Source organism: Salvia miltiorrhiza, chromosome 5 (genome assembly GCF_028751815.1).
Source record: "Salvia miltiorrhiza cultivar Shanhuang (shh) chromosome 5, IMPLAD_Smil_shh, whole genome shotgun sequence".
Lineage (NCBI taxonomy): Eukaryota > Viridiplantae > Streptophyta > Magnoliopsida > Lamiales > Lamiaceae > Salvia > Salvia miltiorrhiza.
This window is the reverse complement of record NC_080391.1, coordinates 5,500,658-5,522,685: the sequence shown is the minus strand read 5'-3', so window position 1 is coordinate 5,522,685 and position 22,028 is coordinate 5,500,658. Positions and strand designations below refer to the sequence as shown.

At 36.4% G+C, this 22,028-nt stretch overlaps 5 protein-coding genes across 8 annotated transcripts; 3 read left to right on the top strand and 2 right to left on the bottom strand.

Annotated features, from left to right (window-relative positions):
* Positions 1-316: 316 nt before the first annotated feature.
* Positions 317-3,268, top strand: LOC130985435 (uncharacterized). The gene is made up of 2 exons (XM_057908419.1): positions 317-986; positions 2,212-3,268. The coding sequence occupies exons 1-2, from the start codon at positions 541-543 to the stop codon at positions 3,053-3,055; spliced, it is 1,290 nt and encodes a 429-aa protein (XP_057764402.1). The 5' UTR covers positions 317-540; the 3' UTR covers positions 3,056-3,268.
* Positions 3,269-5,619: 2,351 nt separating this feature from the next.
* On the top strand, positions 5,620-7,814 carry LOC130985434 (UBP1-associated protein 2C-like). The gene is made up of 2 exons (XM_057908418.1): positions 5,620-6,972; positions 7,554-7,814. Exon 1 carries the CDS (start codon positions 5,730-5,732, stop codon positions 6,969-6,971), a length of 1,242 nt encoding a protein of 413 aa, XP_057764401.1. The 5' UTR covers positions 5,620-5,729; the 3' UTR covers position 6,972; positions 7,554-7,814.
* Positions 7,815-9,846: 2,032 nt separating this feature from the next.
* LOC130985433 (50S ribosomal protein L34, chloroplastic-like) lies at positions 9,847-10,809 on the bottom strand. The gene is made up of 2 exons (XM_057908417.1): positions 10,443-10,809; positions 9,847-10,252 (listed from the first exon to the last, which is right to left on the bottom strand). The coding sequence occupies exons 1-2, from the start codon at positions 10,645-10,647 to the stop codon at positions 9,996-9,998; spliced, it is 462 nt and encodes a 153-aa protein (XP_057764400.1). The 5' UTR covers positions 10,648-10,809; the 3' UTR covers positions 9,847-9,995.
* A 6,172-nt stretch (positions 10,810-16,981) lies between these two features.
* On the top strand, positions 16,982-19,339 carry LOC130985429 (protein trichome birefringence-like 38). The gene is made up of 5 exons (XM_057908411.1): positions 16,982-17,438; positions 17,520-17,691; positions 18,349-18,524; positions 18,612-18,770; positions 18,838-19,339. Exons 1-5 carry the CDS (start codon positions 17,152-17,154, stop codon positions 19,127-19,129), a joined length of 1,086 nt encoding a protein of 361 aa, XP_057764394.1. The 5' UTR covers positions 16,982-17,151; the 3' UTR covers positions 19,130-19,339.
* LOC130985432 (uncharacterized) lies at positions 19,299-21,011 on the bottom strand. 4 transcript variants are annotated; one of them, XM_057908412.1, is made up of 5 exons: positions 20,614-21,011; positions 20,442-20,518; positions 19,901-20,012; positions 19,667-19,814; positions 19,299-19,557 (listed from the first exon to the last, which is right to left on the bottom strand). In XM_057908412.1, exons 1-4 carry the CDS (start codon positions 20,868-20,870, stop codon positions 19,685-19,687), a joined length of 576 nt encoding a protein of 191 aa, XP_057764395.1. In that variant the 5' UTR covers positions 20,871-21,011; the 3' UTR covers positions 19,299-19,557; positions 19,667-19,684. The 4 variants fall into 4 exon arrangements, with proteins under 4 accessions (XP_057764395.1, XP_057764398.1, XP_057764397.1 ...); XM_057908415.1 differs by having other exon boundaries at positions 19,299-19,589; positions 20,614-20,975; XM_057908414.1 differs by having other exon boundaries at positions 19,299-19,499; positions 20,614-20,975.
* Between the last annotated feature and the right edge of the window lie 1,017 nt (positions 21,012-22,028).

Sequence of the window (22,028 nt, the reverse complement as noted above, 5' to 3'; positions counted from 1 at the left end):
TGATTATTAGAGTATGGTAGCGATCATATTATAATCCCAACAGGCAGCAGGATCTGTTAGGTATACCTATGCGATATTAATCAGTATATTATTTTATTATATGAGTGAAAAAGAGTTGCAACCATTAATAACATTTTGCTTCGCCCTAATTTTGAGTCTTGATGAAATTATGAATGATTAGGTCACGTCTCACTAGTTTCAGTGTCCCAAAACGCCAGCCATGTAAAATGCTGGATATCACATGGGCATTTGTGGGAACTCCAAAAACTTTTATTAAGCCTCCATTTAATAATCCCTTTGTATAAATTTGGTGAAAATTGTAGCAAAAATATAAATAAAAATCATTCATCCCACGAAACAGACAGATTGCTTAAGCTGCATGTGCTATCTGCTTCTTTTGTATTTTCTCGCAAAGTCTCCTTCTGAATCTGTCTGATTCTCTCACTTTCTCTCTCAACACAAAGTCAGACATAAATAATTATTTTAATATTAAAATAATTGGTTAGGCAAATACAATTTCGACTCAAAGTTTGTTGAAATATGTCAGTTCCACAAGCACCAGAGCCCTCTGATTCTTTAACTAACTGTTTCTTCACCATAAGATTCTTATCTCGCATTCGACGGCGGCTTCGATTGAAATCGCCCAACAAAGATTGCAAACCGGCGGAGGTGGCGGCGGAGCCTATAGGTACGGATATGATTACGTGTGAAGAAGCCAAAGGTGATCATCATGATCGCGACGGCGATCGTAATTGGATGGCGGCGCTGAAAAAATCCGTGAAGATGCTTCATTTTGGGAGCTGGGAGGAGAAAGAAGCGGCGGCGAGGGATATGAAGAAGCTGGCGGAGGAAGATGTGAAGCGGAGGAGGACCATGGCGGAGCTTGGCGTTATTCCGCCGCTGGTCGCCATGGTTGGGTCGGAGGTGGCGGCGCGTCAAAGATTGGCTGTGCAGGCGCTGATTGAACTCGCCAATGGCTCTTTCACGTAAGCTTAATCTCATTTTTATTGTTGAATTGAAGCATCAAAATGCATGATAATGATCAGTTTGAGTCTTGCTTAATTTGATTACAACTGATTAGGGTTCCTCAATAAACCATATTCGATCAGTGGGGGGAAGTCATTTTGATTATTATTATTATTATTATTATTATTATTATTATTATTATTATTATTATTATTATTATTATTATTTGTTGGGGGGGGGGGGGTGGATCAAGAAAACAGAGCTAAGAACTACTGTTTCATCAATTGGAGTAGAAGAATTAAATGAAATTAAGAATATAGTCTCTAATCTAGTTGGATGATTGAATACATTTAATTGCGGGAGGGGCCGAAGCTATACTTATTCTTAGTTAATATAATGAGTTGGCAAAATGTTACTCACAAATGGAAAAATGGAACCATAATGGAGGCCTAGTGGCCATTATTGATAGGTGGGGGGTGGGTGGAGTGGGCGTCATAGGCACCGGCCGTCGTCGCCCGGCCGCGCCAACGCCCTTTCTTGCTCGTTCGCGAAGTCTTCGCCGGCGTCTAATTAAGTTTAATATATGATTGAATTTGGTGCATTTGTTAATTGAAAGTTAGGTGTCTCAACATTATTTCTTGGACTTTGTTGAGTCGTATGTAGTGCTTGAAAATTCTTGATTTATGCTTATAATACAACGTGGAAATTGAAGTTCTTGGCGTAAGGATATGATGGACCCCAAAAGATATTAATATACTTAGGTTGAAGATAACGATAGTAGGTTGCTATTTGCTAACATCACTTGCTTAACTTTTTGCATATTGGCATATAATATGGAATGAAGCATATGTTCCATATTCCCATATAGATAATAGCGTTTTAATCACTTAATAAACCCAATAATTCGATCCCTCTTTCTTCCAAGTGGGGGTGGGTGGTCTCTTTTGGTGCGCTGACTGCACCTCTCTTGACTCGACGCTTTCTATAGGAGATTTCAAGTGTGCATAATATTTTTTTTTGATAAATTATATAAGTAAATAAAGAAATTTTAAAGACCGCATGACGAAGGGCTTGAACCTAGGACTTCAAGTCTTGAGCGTTAACCTCTTACCGCTAGGCCAACACACGCACACAAGTGGCATAATTCTTGCTCCTTTATATTCTTGCTCGATAAAGACATGATCAATAGCAACACTTTGTTCCTTTACTGAATTCTTGTTTTTTTTTTGTGCTTTTTTATTTCAGGAACAAGGCTCTAATGGTGGAGGCAGGGATTTTGTCAAGATTGCCCAATAATATGAGTTCGTTAGAGGAAACAGACAAGAGAGAATTGGCAGAGCTTCTCCTATCTATATCAGGCCTAGCCAACAGCCAGTTTCCCCTCAACTCATCAAGAATCATTCCCACTACAGTCTGCATTCTTGAATCCAGTTCAAGCATAGAGACCGAGGAGCTCTGCTTGAGCACATTGTACAACCTCTCTTCAGTTCTAGACAACGCGCCGATCCTGATCTCAACCGGGGTCGTCACCAGCCTAACGAAGCTGTCCTCTGTGAAAGAGACCGCGGAGAAAAGCCTAGCAACCTTGGGGAACTTGGTGGTGACCTCAGCCGGGAGGAAGGCGCTGGAGCAGAACCCTACGGTTCCCGAGGGCCTCATAGAGATCATGACGTGGGAGGAGAAGCCGAAATGCCAGGAGCTGTGTGCGTACATTTTGATGATCTTGGCTCATCAGAGCTCCCTGCAGAGGCAGAAGATGGCCAAGGCCGGGATCGTGCAGGTGCTTCTAGAGGTGGCGTTGTTGGGCAGCCCGTTGGCGCAGAAGAGAGCTATGAAGCTGCTGCAGTGGTTCAAGGATGAGCGGCAGACGAGGATGGGGCCTCATTCGGGGCCCCTGCAGGTGGGGAGGATAGCGATGGGATCGCCTCTCAGCGAGAAGGATGCCGAGCAAGGGAAGAGGATGATGACCAAGATTGTGAAGCAGAGTTTGTATAAGAACATGGAGACCATCACGCGCCGCGCCAACGGGGATGCTTCCAACCTCAAGGCGTTGGTGGTTAGCTCCAGTTCTAAGAGCTTACCATACTAGAAAACTCACTCATACTAATTGGATCATGTTCTTTTTTTTTATGAGGTGGGGTGGGGGGGGGGGGGGGGGTTGGTGGAAAATGGTACATACAAAGGAAAGAATGAGTACCAATGGTGGTTTGCACCTCTGGTGCAATTACATGTTTGTGATTCTGATTGTAAATCATGGATGAATTTTTTTTAATAATAATTTTTGTGGTGTATTCTTTTTTCATCGATTTTGTGGCCATTTGCTGTTATGTTCATCGTCATAGGATAGGAAGTAGCCTGCAGTGCCAAACAAGAACATAAGAAAGACAACTTTAGAAGATTTGTGTGATTGTGTTTTGTGTCTATGATCAATGCACATTCATTCCAATTCGATTAAAAAGTGTAGAATCCGATTCCTCTGCAAAGTGTGATCATCACATGTGAGATGTACCTCAATTATATCAGTTCCATTATGTATCATTCTTGAGTGTAGACATTTATCAATGGTGATGTTATATCTTTATTTATTTATTTTGTTGAATTATAATCAAAAAAATTTAAAGATCGTGTCACAGTGAATTCGAATTTGAGATCACTCTACCAATATAAGAGCATTTGTAGTGGAGAACTCGCAGAACGGTGCGCAGAAGGCTCGGCCGAACCCCCAATACCACGCCCCACAGGTGCGCTCCCGACTTTCTTCCGCGCATTAGGCTCAGGAGGAGAGAGAATTGGGCGCGTGCAATGCATGGCCGAATTAAAAAATATAAGCGAGCCCCTATAAGCTCTCGGATATGAAGAAGAGACTCTTTTGAGGTGGGGACCACTTTTAAGAGTCATATGAACTCTTCGTTACGGATGCTCTCACACACGCACCCATGATATCTTTTATTAACAAAAACTTAGTATGCGCGAATGTTTTATAGAGAATCCTTCGAATTATTAAGCCTCCTCTTATGAATTATATTATCGAAAGATGCTGGTTCCATTTCATGCGTCAATACCCCATTTGCCTGGCACACGGCAAAAGATATTTATTTGTTTATGACTCTTTTGAATTGAAAATCAGGATGAAATGTGCTGATAAATTATAGAATCCCAAATGAATTACTTTTTTGGTGTGTACATAAATACATAAAGTCTAAAGAAAATCCTTCGGTCGCCAAGAATAAATTAGCTCGATATTATTTAAGATTGAGTTGGCCCAAGACTAATTTTGTCATAAGGGGTAAGCCAAGACTCATACACCAAGATTAATCCTATGTGTCACTCTCCCAAAATTGAATCACGGGCCGTATCCATCCAACCGAACAAGATATAATAAGATTAATATAATCTAATCCTATCTAATCCTTCAAACCGAACGGCTCCTTAATGGTCTGTTTAATCCAAGAGATGGAGAGTGGGCCAGTTTGGTGAAGGCTAATTAATTTGCATATGGGTGATTCTATTCATAGCCTCCATTTTACTCTTTCTAGCCCCTTTTTAAAATACTAATAATAATTAATTAAAAATTTACTATTTTACTCTATATTCTATAGCCCTAAATTAAATTAAATTTTAAATTCATCATTTCAATTTCTTTTTAGTCACAAATTTTTTAGGTTTCTTTGTAGCCCCATTTTCTTATAGTAATTGCTAATTGTTCATTGTTGAAACTCCTAGAATTTGTCGACGAGCAGATGAATCTCATACATAATTAAAAGCACACGAAACTCACAATGAATTCTAAAGCATAAGATGATTCCGCCACTTCACTTGAACCATTGTCCCTGTTGAGTAAAACAATTCCAATTTTTGCAATTATCTAGTAATTATACACACAAAAACACACAGAAGAGAAAGGATATTGCTGACCACAAGTGAACTTCGGTGAGTTTAAAATACGGGCCAAGAACTTTCACCGCCGGCGATTCATCTACAAAGAAATCCATACTGCTTCAATTCTTGAAATGGGTTTTATTTGCTAATAATCAACAACGGCTAATTAAACATTTATCTGTAAAGGGTTTAGGTTTTTCTAAAAAAAATATTTAAAAAAGCAGCGCATCAGTTTCTCTATGAATTGAAAAGAAAAAGGATAGAGAAAATCAAAAGTTTCTGAATTTATGTCCAAATTCAGTTAACCATTTGCGACGTGAGAGACGAGGAATGGTTGTGGAGAAAAACCTCTCTCCCCTTTGCATTTTCTCAGAAATCATGTATGAAATTCAAGTGCTCACAGGCAAAATCCAGGAGTTGGACTTCACGGGCGGTTTCAACCATGAACAACTAGTAATTACTATAATCAGGCGATAGAGAAACCTCAAAAATTTGTGGCTAAAAAGAAATAGAAATGAAGAATTTAAAATTTAATTTAATTTGAAGTTATAAAATATAGGATAAAATAGTAAATTTTTAATTAATTATTATTAATATTTTAAAAAGAAGACTATAAGAAGTAAAATGAAGGCTATGAATAGAATCACCCTTTGCATATTTCTAAGGAATTATTCGGGCTAATAAAAAAGGCCCAAATATTCCTTTACAGCCCATGCTACGTCGTAAGGCGGTTAATTTTAGAAATAAAACAGTTTTGGATAAAACAAAAACGCCGCGTTTAGCCTCCTTATATATCGGCCCCTTCTTACCAGTAGGGTTTTTTCTTGTCACAAACTACTGCGATTAGGGTTCTCTCCGTAAACTCAATTTTTAGTTTGTTAGCCATGGATCTCACCAAAAAACGTAAGGCCGACGAGAACGGCAGAGCGTATCCCTTAACCGCGGACCTCGGAAACCCTTTGGCCGTCGTGCCGCCGTCGTCGATGGGCATCCTTGCCCCCGAAGACGCGGAGAAAATCCTCGAGCCCTTCACCAAGGAACAGCTCCTCCCAATTCTACGCGCCGCCGTGCTCCGCCACCCTGATGTTCTGGAGGCTGTGCGCGCCGTCGCCGACGCCGATCCCGTTCAGCGCAAACTGTTCATCCGTGGTCTCGGTTGGGAGACCACGACAGAGAAATTGCGGCAAGTTTTTTCCGCCTACGGGGAGCTGGATGAAGCGAATTCTATCGTCATTACGGATAAGAATTCTGGGAAATCGAAGGGTTATGGGTTTGTGACGTTTAAGCACATCGATGCTGCGATATTGGCTTTGAAGGAGGCGAATAAGAAGATTGATGGGCGGATGACGGTGACGCAGCTTGCCGCCGCCGGCAATTCAGGTAATTCTCATTCCTCTGATGTAGCATTGAGGAAGATTTATGTTGGTAATATCCCGTTTGAGATTTCCTCCGAGAGATTATTGGCTCATTTTTCGATGTACGGCGAGATCGAGGAAGGACCATTAGGATTTGACAAGCAGACTGGAAAAGCAAAGGGTTTTGCCTTTTTCGTTTATAAGACAGAGGAGGGTGCGAAGGCATCGTTGGTAGACCCCATGAAAACTATTGATGGTCATCAGGTTGTGTGTAAGTTGGCTACAGATAACAAGAAACAGAAGCCAAATGTTGGACCGCAGGGTGGAATGGTTCCTGGTATGCCGAATTCGGGGCCTATGGGTATGCCGGCACGGAATTATGGTATGGGAGGTTATATGGGATATGGCCCAGGACCTAATATGCCTCAGCCACCACAGCAGGCTGGAATGGTGCATCAGAATGTAGGTTACAACACTGCAATGGGTGGGCCCGGAGGACCAGGAGGGCAAGGTTATGGTGGTGGATATGGAGGTGGTGCATCAGTGTACGACGGAGTAGGTGGTGCTGGAGCTGGGGGCGGTGAGTTTGGTGGAGGCATGGGTAATGCTGGTGGATACAGAATGCCCCCTAGTAGCTTGGGGATGCAGAGCTCTGGCGGTTATCCTGATAGTGGGAACTATGGGATCCAATCGGCGTATCCGACCCAGCCAAACCACCCTGCAGGTCCAGGGCCTAGACTTCCGGCTTACCAGGGCATGCCACCATATTGAGGTAATTGTTTATGATGACTTACTCAAGTCACTTGTGACGTACTTGCATAATTTTTTCGTGGTAGATAAATGTGTCATTGCTAATTCATTACCTGTTTATTAGATTAAGGGAATTTCTCATCCCAGTTGACTCTGATTGGTTTACATAGAATTAGATGTCTTGATATGATTCTGACATAGGAGACTGCAGTCACACAATACTCCTAGCTTTGCTATTGTCTGAGTGAAATAGGATACCACATACATCTCGGTTGTTAAAGACATGCTCCTACTTGTCTTTAGTGTGCGGTGGGGTGGCAGTTAAGGGGTCAAGCTCCCTTTAATTGAGCTGTGGGTGCTTCTGATTTTCTATGTGGAATTAATTTTGATTGTTAACCCTGAAAAAATGGGGTTAAACAGATTTCATTCAATCTTTTTCTTTTTTAATGATTTGGGGGATATGCCTGTAATTCATATTGATGTGCTCATTTTGCTGAGTTCATGAATGCCTCATTTTTATCTTTATGATTGCTCTGTTGACTTTTTTATTTCTTGCGCTTCAATTGGATTGATGGATTGAGTTTTGCATGTTGATGTGTTCAGGTGTTTTGACAGCTTCTTGGACGCAAATGTTTTAAATGGTTGTGGTGATTATGTTATTCCCGACTGTGAAATCTTTGGTTGATAAATGGACTGCTGTAGATCTTTGGATGCTCAACCTACTTGTGGATTTATGAGCCTATATATTTGTGCTAGAATGAGCTCAAAGTTGTTACTTGAGACTTGGTGTATTATGTGATAAGTGGCTCTGAAGTGTTCTAAACTTGGGTTTGCTCTTTAATGCTGAGTTTAGATTTTATCTCCCTTCGCCTTTCTGTTTCTAGTTCATTGTAAAATCGTTGCTTCCGTCAATATTCATTTGGATGTTGCTTCCCTGTCTATGTTCTCAGTATGAACGTTTTAATTGCTTTTATGCTGCGGCTTCTGTTGAAGCTCTTGCCTACCTGTTATGTCACAGATTTCAGGGCAATTTGGCATCCTTTTTTCATTCATGTGATTTGATCTATTGTTTTCATTCCCAAGCCCATTGTTTATCTTTTTTGTTAGGCCGTGGTATAATGTAACTGCACTGTAGTCCACTCCCTTTACCATTATATGTCCATTTGCATTATTTTTATCCTACACTCTAAGAAAACTTCTGCTTGTTTGGTTTGATTTCCTAGAATTGTCTTTCATGGAATAAAATGGGTTCTCTAAAGATATTATTTGATTTCATTGTAAGGATATTGCACATTTTCCCAGGCATTAACACCCACTGGTCACATCTAGATCTTTTAATCTGTAGATTACTATATATGTTGCCTACTATTTCCCTGGTCCTTATAGATTCAGGTGATCCTTTATCAAGTTTGAATGGAAAAACAGCTTTTGACATGCTTGTGTTGGCTAGCTACCTTTGAATAGCAATTAGATTGCATCTTTATGTTGGGATTTGTATTTCCATTTACATGCTTCCATCTGTGGTCTTCAGAAATTTAATTTTGAACTGAAAATGTGTGGAGCATCCGAATTAGAAGCTTTATTTTTATTTCCATTCATCGTCCTTTTCCTTATTGCTTTAAATACCAACACTTGTTTTGCTATTTTGTATGATGTGGGTCTAAAATGTCAACTGGTTGTCCTGTTAGATATAAGGTGTTTGGTGTTATGCATCAGAAATAAAATAATCTTGTTTGCTGTTTTTTTCCCCTTACCTAGGTTAAATTGGAACTATTGTATAGGTTATGTGAATAGTTGTTGGATATTCTTTTTCTAGTTACCCATCTGTTTGGTGGAGAATATGATCCATCTTGGCAATTATGGGTTTGTTAGAAGCAAGTTTTGGACTTAATGCATGATTTATGTTTTGTAATTTTGATCATGATTGGCAAGTTAAATGAGATATAATCTTGAAAAGTGGGAGGTGAAATATGATTGCAAGATTTCTGTCTTCCCAAGTTATTGTACAGGTGGAGTCCGGCCGGCCTTGTTGGCTGCCTCATTTATACTCTATTTCGTTTTTTCTGCTTTAGTAGTGATGATGCATTGTAATAGATTGTACAAACACATAGGAATTAAATATTTATTTATTTGGGCATGTTCATGGATCAAATAGATTTTACTTGGAATAGTTGCAAATTGGCGTTGAAAGTCTGAGATCGTATATCTTTTTTTTTTCTTCATACAAATTTTTAATGAGGCGGTCTTGGGTACATCTAGATGTATTGTACACTCGGATTGACCTGCATCTTGATTTCAACTCGCATTCTGACTCGAATAGTGTAAATGATGCTATTTTGTTATATAAATGACACTTTGTATAAATGACACTATTTAGAAATATAAATGACATTGTATAATTACCACTATTTAGAAATATAAATGATACTTTCTATAATTGATACTGTAAGATTGTAAATGACATTATAATATTTTAAATAACACTATAAGATTGAAAATGATATTATAATATTTTAAAATGTTATAATATCATTTATATAATTAAATAGTGTATATTATAAGCAATGTTATTTGTATAACTGAATAGTAGTGTCAATTATGTTTCATTAATATCACACAGATTGCATTTATAGATGGAGAAATTTTCTTTCAATTTTCATAAAGAAAAAGTTTATGAGAAGTGATATTTGGAACAGCCAACCAAGATTTTACTTCAAAATCTAAATTCGTGTATAGAATTGAAGTCACAACATTCTAAAAGAGGAAATTATTTGCAGAAAACATAACCAACTAGAATGTTGAAAATGGGGAATTTTGATGCATTCCAGTCTACTACACATTCAAGAAACAGATGGAAAACAAGATATAGATGGAAACAAACATCAACACTCTATTATTGCAAAATATGGTGAATCGCCGTATCATAGCCAGTAGATTCTACTAACACAAAAAGCAGTTAACAACCCAAGTTTCACAATCACATGAAATCATTCAAAAACAGAGTTACTAGGCTAATGGAAACGAAATGCAAGGAATAATTGAAGATCAGGCTCGTTTGCCGCTGCTGGGGTTGGTCTTGGTGCAGAGCTTCCAGCGGCCTTTGGCGCGCCGGCGCTTGATGAGTGCTCTCCCACTGGTGGTGCTCATACGCTTCCGGAAACCATGGGTTCGAGCCAGCGATTTTCGTGATCTGTTTCTCTTGGTTTGACACAGCAAATATTTGGATGCTCTCACCACTAGCCCACGCCTCTTATCACTTCCCCTCCCAATCGCACCATTCAAACACAACCCCAATGACAAACCTGCAACACACTCCTTCTCAACATTTATTTGCATTCAATTTGCTTCTCAGCTCAATCCCACAACACAACAAAATCAACCAAATAATTTACTCCACAAAACTGAAAAAAAACAAAAACAATCTTGGAAAAATGCTAGAAATCAAGAATCCTTCGAGCATTGCCGAGATTGAAGAGAGAAAGAGATACTAACCTGAGAAGGAAGATGCGGAAGAGAGAGAAAGAGAGGAGGGTGTGAAGGCAGAGTGGAGCGTCCCTGAACAAATCTGCGCCTTAGGTTTCGCCTTCACTGAAAGAGAAGCAGCTGTTCTTGAACCTAATGAAAGTGAAGCTGAAGGTGCGCTGAAATTATTCCCTCTGTAACACAGACTTGAACCCACTGAAAAGCAGGACGCCATTTCTTCCCCTTGATTTCTCGCTCCCTGCTGCCTGCCTTCGATCTTGTTATCCTTATTCAGGGGTTTCCGCTGCCTTATCTTCAATTTTCTTTTTCTTTTTTTGAGATAACAAAATTGTCATGGGCTTTGTTATGCCTTTCGATGTACAATGGGCTTCTTGGAATAATATAATATATTGGGCCTACTTTAAGATCCTAGGCCTATTCATATGGGCCTCACTTTGGATTGAGCCTAAACTTTGACTACTTAATGTCATGCTTCCATGAAATAAAATAAGAAAAACTCAAATTGATCAAAAAATAAAATAAAATTGACTCATGAATATTTTTTAAAATTATGTCAATCATGTCATATCAGATGGCTCACAATGACCAAGTAAAATATAAGACCAAAAATTCGAGATTTTGGAGTGAGAAGAAAAGACATTAGACATGTCAATTCCATGACCAATTCAGCAATTCCTGTGCGTCCTATTATAATACATCGCCATTAAACTGAAGCTTTACTTCAATTTTTTAATATTAGAAGCAAATAATTCCGTCCACACATGCTTAACCATTTTGAGGTGGGCTCGAAGACATTGAAAGTCTTGAAAAGGATTAATTTCGAGATTATTCATCGAGTCCGTAGCAGGATTAATAAATCAGCAGAAACCAATGTGATTCCGTGAACTGCCATTATTTCTGCAAATGCAATAAATTTGGTTTGTCACCCCCAATTATGGTTGACCTATACTACTATGTCACGACATGCCAAATAATAATGAAATAATAGCGAAATATTCTGGTCGTATTATCACGTAATTGAGGAATCATCACAAGTTGGATAACACAAACACCAAGGTCCACAAATCGTCTGCCAGCAAGTTGGAGCACACTTTTCAAATAGTTGCAATCAAACTCAATAACAAAATATATATGGAGTGTGTGTGTGACTACTATACTTTGATTCAGAAAGTACCTTGTTGCAGCCGCTTGCTTCAAAATTGGCCCACCCCATATATAGCCAAATTCACCTTATAACAAAAAATTTAGATGGCTTAACTAACCACTTTCATTTGTCCCTTTAAACGTAACCGTAGGTAATGGGGTTGAGTTTGATTCCAAATGATTGGTGCTGAGTGACTCTAAATTTAATCAAAATTTCAAATTACAATTTCATCATAATTTAGCAAAATTTAATTGGTAATCAGTCATGAAAGATCTAAAAAAGGTAGACACCAAAATCCATGAGAGTGAATCACAAGTCTTATAATTTAGGGGTATCCATTTATTTTTATAAAAACTGGAAGTCTAGGTGTAAACCACAATTCCCTCTGTCAAAAAAAAGGGAGTTAATAGTGCTAGCTAGGATTTTAAAATGCATAAAAATATTTCTTTAATAATATAAAAAATCATAAGGTGAAAATATAGAAGTTATTTAAAAATAGAGTTAATTAATTGCACGAAAATACATCAATTTAGGCCAAAATTTATTTTTGATGTGAACTTTGAAAAGGTCAATTATATACACCAACTTTATTAGTTGTTCAATTTTAACTATGATTTCATGAAAATACACAAACTTTAAAGGAGAAGAGACCGAGATGAGGTAGATATTAGTCTTCTGACGAAGTAAAAGGCGTGTGCCGGTCAGCCATGTAGACACTATGTCATTTTTCAATTGGAGGAAATGACATCGGAGCCAAAATTGAACAATTAATAAAATTGATGTATATGATTAAACTTTTCAAAGTTCACGTCAAAAATGAATTTTGACCTAAGTTGCTGTATTTTCGTGATATTAACCCAAGATACACAACTTTCATATTTATTAAGAAAATAAATAAAAAAATTTAAAAAGTTGAGAGGGGGGCCAATTTTCACCCGCCGGCGACAAAATTTGACGTAGCGGTCCTAGCTAGTCTATCATTTTAAATAGCCACTTCATAAAGATATATTATTTGCTACGAAGTCCTATTTTCAATTTAATATGTTCTGCTTTTCTATTGAAAGTATATTGTGGGTGGGTGGCGATGGATAATATATAAACCATTGAAAAATAAAAAGAAAAAAGAAAAAAAGAAAAAAGAAAAAAAGAAAAGTCTGAAATAGTCAATTTTGCTGGCGTCGCTATTGAGCATAATTGTACGTTTTTTAATAAGTATTATAATTGCATGGAAATTTCATGATGGCAATTGGCACATGTTATATGTATAGTTTTAGAAAACTTAATAAATTTCTACAAACTTTTAGACAACTTATTTAGCTTTGATTGAGTAGCAGAAGGCGGCGTAAGTGTAAAAGGACAGCCTTAATTTATTTATACTTAATTGTCTTAATTAACTGGACAGCTACAACCTACAACGAGTAACTCAAATTCAATTCTCTAACTGTTGAGGATTTATTTATTTATTTTTATTTTTTATTTGAAATCTGGGCTTTACACAATCATGAAGAGCATAAAAAAATTTCCAACACAACCAAGTACTCATAATGGATAGAAGTTTGATGCATATGATTAAAAGAGATCTCCAAAAATGTATTCCTTGCCTTGTAAAAAAAGTCATATTGGGAAATTGATTAGACTTGATACACACCACTAATGATTTCAAAGTTAATAAAGGTAAGTAATAGAAAAACAAAATCCTTATTTGGAATCCTAACTGAAATCGACATGATAAATGATGTTTGAGTTGTGATGGCCGTAGAGTTACTATTTATGAGATAGAAGCCCAATATAATTAGGGTTCACGTCACTGTTTGATTGGCTTTAATTAAGGTCTTATTGTTATTCTTCTTTCCGCCGCACATATACGATGATCTGTTAATTGCCAGCACTTAAAATTGCCAAGACGCCACACACTAATGCTAATTGGATTACAACGTCATTAATAAACCTTTGTTTTATTTTTATTTATTTTTTATTTTTTATTTTGGTTTGTTGAAGCATCCACATCTATTATGCACACATATTGCTTTTTTCGCTTTTGATGTATAATAGATAAATACTCTTTTTTATCTTCAAGATTTTTTCACTGAATTTTTTCTAATTTTTTTAAATAAGGCTCGACCCTTAATCAGCGAGTTTATGCTTTCGAGAATTGTCTAAATTTTCTTTTCTTTTTTCTTCTATAAAATCATAATTTAATAGTGGGATTGATATATAGTAGCATCACACACTTCTTATGTAGTGACATACACTATAACAAAATGTTTCAATAGTGACATAATTATTGACAAATAGCAACACTTATAAATATCACTAAATAAAATTGTGACATGTGCATGACACAAAAATAAAGTCATGTCACTAAATTTAGTGATATGAGTAGTTATTTTTGTGACATGTGAAAGTATAGCTATTTTTTATGATAATTATATTTTATGATTAATTATTTAAAAATAATAAGTTTATTAATAATTATATATATAATAATAATAATAATAATAATAATAATAATAATAATAATAATAATAATAATAATAATAATAATAATAATAATTGTTTGTGTACGTGTGAATTTGTGTGAGTCACACACACACATAGAGAGAGAGAGAGAGATTGATGTAGAATGTCAGACATTCCACACTGCGAAATCGAAAAATTTTAATGGGACACAAACAATATTTTTTTGATAGGTTGGATATTATTTTGGTAATACTTTTAGGTTGAGATATTTTTTAGAATTCGCTAAAATGATGAGACAAAAAGTGATATTTACCCTTTATTTTATACATTTATTTTGATTCTAATATTTCAAAAGCTACTATTAAAATAATAAATTATACAAATTACATAAAAATCAAACCTTGATTTGTCCATTTTCCCTATAAAATGAAAAATTAAAGGAAATAAATGAACAAATCGAGTTTTAATTTTTACGTAATTCGTAAAATCAATAATGTTTATAACCATTTATAGTATATTTATTTAGAACAAAACAATAAAAGAAAAAAAAAACGTTGAAGTTGAACATGAGTGGTACTCATTAGTATTACTCATTAGTTATTAATATTCCTGTCTCTATATATATCTATCTATATATATGTGCATGATTTTAGCTTAATAGAAAATATTTTAACGGAAATTAGTTCAGGCATAAGAAAAATCATCAAAAGTATAACCAACATGTAGGCTGTAGCAGACAGATTTTAAGAATAACACTAATTTTTAACTATTCTTTTTTTACTGCGGCACGTGATTTCTTTCTAGTACAAAAATTAAGGTTCTGCGCATAAGTACTAGTATTATATTAATGAACTCCTAATTAAGATTTTCTCTTTATGTTAATTTAAGAAATAATAATTATTACGATTTGCTTTATGATTGGTCGTTCATAAGCGGAAAACAACCCTCTAACAAATGGATAAAAATAAAATCTTACTCTTACTTTTTTTCTTTTTCTGGGAATAATCAAGTCATCCAATCCAAATGCAATAACTAATCAATACTTGTGGAGCTATATATTGCCGTAAATGAAATCATACACGCAATTAAAATACAATTATGCAAAAAATGGAGCCCAGCTTATGATGATTAATGGAATGGAATGGAACAGAACACATGGTGGCTTTCCATGATAGAAGCTACTACAATATTTGGACAAGTGGAAAATCCATTTGTTGAACAATCTTAGTTTGTTTCCTCTTCTCAGAATCACTATGCAATGGCTTACAGCTCCTTCTGCAACTTGTCCCATTTGTTTATATATATTAATATTATATAAATAATGTGTGTGCTATGACTATATGAGTGGTGGCGACGAGTCTCTAATTCTTGGTGGGTTTGGGCCATGCTATCAAAATTGTCAATTGGCAATCATTACTTCCTTAACACCCAGTTTATTATTCTAATCTTTCATTGCTTCACACACAGATATAGAAATAATTAAACTTTGTAACGGCCGGGTCATTTTCGAATTAATTTTAGTTATAACTTCTTTTGGACTCTTGAGTACCATCAAGAAAACTGGGAAAGAAGGTAAGGATAATGTAAGTATTTGATTTTAAGTTTAATTGGCATTTGGGTGTTTTTGTTTGATGATGATTTAATAATATGACTATCACGCATTATTAACCGTGGTGATAATTAATGCCTCAACACACAAATCTTTCTTTTGAATATGTCTTTTGGCGATGAGCTAACGAACAAGTGTACACTTGAATCGGATAAATTTTCACATTTTTACTAATTTAAGTACCTACTGAATGCGTGCATTATATATTTCTTACAAATTTTTATAATATATATCCAATTTTACCTTCATGAATTTATCTATAATAGTTAGAGTATCTTTGTCCAAGACACCAAGATTTGGCAGTAGATCCATGCTCAAAGTTTAGGATTTGGCTAGCTATTTCACTGCAAGAAAACATGTCGGACACTTGTGTCCAACATGATATGAGAAGGAATACATATTTGTAATTAGGGATGAACAAAGTTGAACCAAAATCGAAACAGAATTTGAGCCGTTCTCGCCATTTTTCACTTCAGAAAACAAAATTAATCTCGAATATAAAATTATATGAGTCCGAGTTTGGTGCTCTTATTGCAAGTTGTTGCGACATTCTTACGAGTTTATCCAATGTCCGTGTTAGTTATACCGACGCGAGACCATAGCGGGGGCTCATCAGTTAGCTCGGAGCGCTTGCGAATATCCTAATGCATATATTTGAGATGAACCTCTAGATTTTGTGGAAGGTCTTTTCCATTTACCATATATTTGCTCTTAATAAAATCTGTTTTTCGTCGAAAGAAAATTTATTACATTAATTATTTTCGGAATGTAGGAAATGGCTTTTGTTCCGGGAATAAGAAAGAGTGAAAATTAAATTAAGTCTGCCCCATATTACAAACATACGAAAGGGCTAAAAATAAATACTTAAAATATGGAAAATGTGATTATCGATCCTATATAGGAGTATATTTCTCTAACAAACACAAAATAAAAAATAGAAACACTATTTTGCCTAAAATAAGGATGTCGCGAAAACAACAAGTTATAAATTACTCAAACATTCAGAAATTATGACGGTGCCTAGCTAGATTTCTTTCTTAATAATTCTTCGACTTCCAAGAAAACAAACGTGAAATAGAATGTTACATCGACAAGTATTGAAAATCCCGTGACATGCGCGCCAATGAAACACAAAATAAAACTATATGGTACATTTTTTTAAAAAGCAAATAGTAACTTTTTTCTTATACATGTATGTACATCTTATTACCTTCCAAAAATCTTTAATAGTCTACGAAAACCATATGTACAAAAAGACACATCTACACCCCCACACCCACACTGGACCTTTTTTTCACTATAATGCTTCCAACAATTTCCAACTCATGTCACTTCCACATTACCATCTCGATTTTCTCCTCGGCATTACGCTAAATAAACCATGTGAACCCACCCCCACCCCCACCCACCCCCACCCACCTCTATATATATTAGTATGAACAATGCAGACATGATTTGAATGCAGCTTTTTCCTCAAAACTTTGTTTTCTTTCTCCCACAACACAATGCCCTCCTCCTCCTTGTTTTTAGTGTTGGCCGTTTTGCTACTGCCACACCCCACTGCATCCGAGCTCATAATTAACAACACTACTACTAATTCTATCAGAAACAGAGAGCTAATCACTTCTTGCAATCTGTTTCAAGGAAAATGGGTCACGGATCCTTCTTACCCGCTCTACGACTCCGCGGGCTGCCCGTTTATCGACCCGGAATTCGACTGCATAAAATACGGGCGACCCGATAAGCAGTTCCTCAAGTTCTCGTGGAAGCCCGACTCCTGCAACCTCCCCAGGTACATACACATTTCAAAATCTTTTTTCCAACACATTTCAAATCTTTTTCTTTTATTTATTTATTTATTTATTTATTTCAGGTTTAATGGGGTGGATTTTCTCAAGAGATGGAGCGGGAAGAAGATTATGTTTGTGGGCGACTCACTGAGTTTGAATCAGTGGCTGTCACTCGCGTGTATGCTTCATGCTGCTGCTCCCAATTCTAAATACAACTTCGATAGACAGGACACCCTTTCTTCCCTAACATTCCAGGTCAGTAATCATTCTCTTTTTTCTTTTCTTTTTCTAGAAAAAAATTATAGTTTATTCTTCTTGGAATTGTTGTTCTGTTTTTCATGTTCCATGTTAGAATGATACTACTCCCCCAGATAAGATTTTTAAATATTTTGTTTATTTTAAATGTTTGACCGTGATTAATTAGCATCTTGCTTTAGCGAGGCTAATTTTGTTTAAAGAGTAATTTAATAAAGTTGGAAAGTTTGTCACGGATGCTTCAAACACTACAATAATCGAAGTGGAGCATTATTGCAATTACAATATACTATTAACAAGTTAGTAGAATCTGATGCTTAGTTACAAAAAAAAAGGGCTTAAATTAATTCTCTAAGTAATCATTCTAATTAATTATAAAATAATGTATAGCTCCTCCAACAGTTTTGGTGGCACCTTAGAACTTTGGTAAAAACATAAACTGAATGGAACTAAATATGTTGAAGAAATTAAATGAAATTGTCTGTCAAATGGGCCAGAGTGGCCTAATCTCCAGCGCAATAACAATAAATATTTCACCACTGCCAAGCCTAAGTCCAACATCATTTAATACAACCCCTCTGATTTATTGAGTTCTTGCCGTCGTTGAAAAATCAAAAAACTGAACAAGTGGATAAAACAAAACAAAATCAATATCAGGATTATGGAGTTACGCTGCTGCTATACCGATCACCCTATTTGGTAGACATCACGCGAGAGAAGATTGGGAGAGTGTTGAAGTTGGACTCGATTAAGCAAGGCAATGCGTGGAGAGGAATGGACATGCTAGTCTTCAACACATGGCATTGGTGGACTCACAAAGGCAAAGCTCAATCGTATGAAACTCTAGTTTTAAACACCTGTGAATAACCTCGTACTCGCAAAGCCAAAGCATGATGATACATGTCTGTGGTTGGTTGCAGATGGGACTACGTGCAAGACGGCTCCACCGTGTCCAAAGACATGAACCGCCTCGTGGCCTTCTACAAAGGGTTGACGACGTGGGGACGCTGGGTCGACCTCAACGTCGATCCCACCAAGACTAGAGTGTTCTTCCAGGGGATCTCTCCCACTCACTATCAGTAAGTTTTTACTCACCTCACCGTCTCGGGGAATTTATGACTGAAGTCGCGGTTTTTGTGTTGGCAGAGGTAGGGACTGGAAGGCGGCGTCAAAGAATTGCAACGGGGAGCAGCAGCCTCTGGAGGGGTCGACATATCCGGGGGGGACGCCAGCGGAGGTGGAGGTTGTGAACAGAGTGTTGAGCAGAATGCAGAAACGCGTGTATCTGCTGGACATTACGTTCCTGTCTCAGCTGAGGAAGGACGCTCATCCGTCTGCTTATAGTGGAGATCATGCCGGGGTGGATTGCAGCCATTGGTGCCTCCCCGGCTTGCCCGATACGTGGAACCAGCTGCTCTATGCAGCTCTTGTTATGTGACCTGCAATGCCCTTTCTTGTCTGTAATTAATTGCCTGTATTTATTTCTCTGTTTTAGGGCCAAGAAGAACCAATTGTGATTAGTTTGATTGAAGCAATAAGGGAGAAGGTGATTTTTTTTTTTCTTTTTTTTTCTGGTTAATGTTCATTCATCAGTGTAAACTGGGATGTGTTCTATCAAAGCAACCATAAACCATTTTATTGTAGCAAACACTGATTGTATAGCTAAGAAATACAACAATTCATAACAGAGCATCGGCATATACATATGCAGTGACCTAATCTTACAGTGAAGAGTGAAGAGCAAGCTATTACAAAAATGGAGCCTCTTTATGTTGCCTGAAGACCAACTTCTCTGTGCAGCACCACTTCTGTTGTGATAGTGAATAAGCACACATGAACTATAAGAACAAATATGCTTTTGACATCCTTCACCATAAATACATCTGAAATTAGATTTTCTTCACCAATAGATATTGCTACTTGTAGATCAGTAGGAGATAACTAACTTAGAACTTGAAGGAAAGGAGAAGCAAACCTTGTATCCCACATCAACTCAGTAACCAACATAGACAGCCGCATTCACAATGTAGCAGCTGTCATTCTTATCTCCCATTTCCTCAACTTCCACACCGCTCGAGCATATGAGTCCGCCATCCACAACTTCAACGTTCGTTATTGCTCCACTGGTGAAGTATAAACGATCAAAACGCGCGCAAAAACAGGTACATAGACAAAACAACAGGTTCATCGAAAAGGTGCAGTTACTTACTAAGGGAAAACTGACTTGACCTTACTGATATCCAACAAATGCTGGAGAGGTCGAGGGACTCCCAATTTAATCTGTAGTTTCATCTCACCAAATGAAACACCAGGTATAGAGCCTGAGCCCACGCGCACACACAATGAAAACGGGTAAGAGAATGAATTATCAGTCAATAAGAATGAAAAGAAAAGCATTTCCTAACTGCTTGCAAGCAAACAATTTTCAAAGTGATGCAGCATACACATATTTAATCTACTGGGCTAATATTTGTAAATAGAGGCATAATAAGCTACAAATAGAGTTCAAACATCTCATGTGATAATCTTTTAATGGAGAAAGTTCGAATCATCATTCCATATGCCTATCCCGGCTTTAGATGTTTCAGAAATTGAACTGTCAACTTAAACTCATCACAAGAAACTGAAAATGGGAAGACGATTACAATTTTAAAATCAACAGAAAACAAAAAGAAGAAAGAAAACAACTTCAGCGACATTTAAGAAGTAAAATTGAGAGAGGAATATGAAGCAAAAATAACTCAAGCTACCTTTTCTGAAAGCGGGAATGGAATTGGAGGAAATGGCATCCCTGCAAGCTCGCATTGCAGCTGATGTAATATCCTGCCTGTTTTCAGTTAAAAATATAAAATAAAATCAGAAAATCCGTGGCATCACTGGCATAACCATAAAAGCGAGAGAGAGAGAGAGAGAGAGAGGCACCCATGCTGATCGTAGCCGACTCCCATTTCAACAAAGAGGAGCTTGATGGAAGAATCGGGTACAGAGGTAGCCGCTTCAACTGAACTCTGCTCACTCGCCATGGGAGTAGCAGCTACTACCACTTTCAAAGGGCGTGAAACACTAATCGGTTTATTATGCGAAAAGGAAGGGGTTAGGAAATTGGAGGAAGCAAATCTTGATGGGGAAAACAGAATTGGGGGCTTCACAATGACTCCACCACTCAAGAGAGCCGTCATTGCCTTGTGATCTGAAGAAGACGACCTCCGCCGCAATTATTGGGCTCAAAACTCGAACTCTCCTCCAAGTTTTAGCGTTTTGGGCTGTTTCTTATCTCTCAATCCAAATGGGCCTTTTTTCTGATGGCCCTTATCTATTTTTATCCATATAATAAAGGACTGCCCATTTTCTTTTATAGTATTTGTTTATCTTCCTTCGGCACAGGCAAATCGTGTTTTCTCCAAAATGGATAAATACCTTTCAAACCATTTCATTTTTTACAAAATTATACTCCAAATGACTTAATTATCTCTTCAAATGACTCAATTATCTAACACTTGTTTAGAAAATAGTGTAGTTTACTAGTTTCTCGTTTTGTCATTATTTGCAACAGGAAAAAAAATTGCTGGAAATAAACGATTAAATGCAGCTTAATTAGTAAGATCGTCCTCTGAGAATGCAAGTAACTTAATGTGTATAATCGTGAATTCTTAAAAAAAATCACAATACATTTATATCTTTGGAACTCATCAAATGTGATCGCTTTTCCCTTCAATTTTAATTTGAGCCTGAATTGGTTAAATAATAGGTCTATATTTGTAACAGTTCTAGACTTCATTACACTTGTTTCCCCTTCTAAATCATCATTTGACAACTCAATTATTATATTTATAAATATAATAAAAAATTAATTTTAATTGAATATATTTGAGCTAAATATTCAAAAAATAAAGAAAATTTCAAAATAACAAAAATTGATATGAAAAGGCAAAAAAAGTTAAAAAAAAATAAAAATAAAAAAAGAATTAAACAATAGATTTATTAGAAAAATGAGAGAGGGCGATAATTTTTTAAAATTTTAACCTTTAAATAAATATAACTTTTACATTTTAAATCAAATATTATACTATCAAATAAAAGCTCTTATCGTGATCTTTAATTTGATATGCAAATTAAACAATATTTTTATAATTAGTCGAATTTCACAATTTTAGAAAGAAATAAAACAAAAAAATAAGAAAATAAAAAGAAAAAATATACTATTATACAAATAAATCTTCATTTTTTTTATAACTACAAAATTCTCACTCAATTTTAAAATTATTTTGAATAGATTTCCAAGAAATACAAAATTATCACTCAATCTTGGCTTTTTAATCTAGAATAGATTTCCAAGA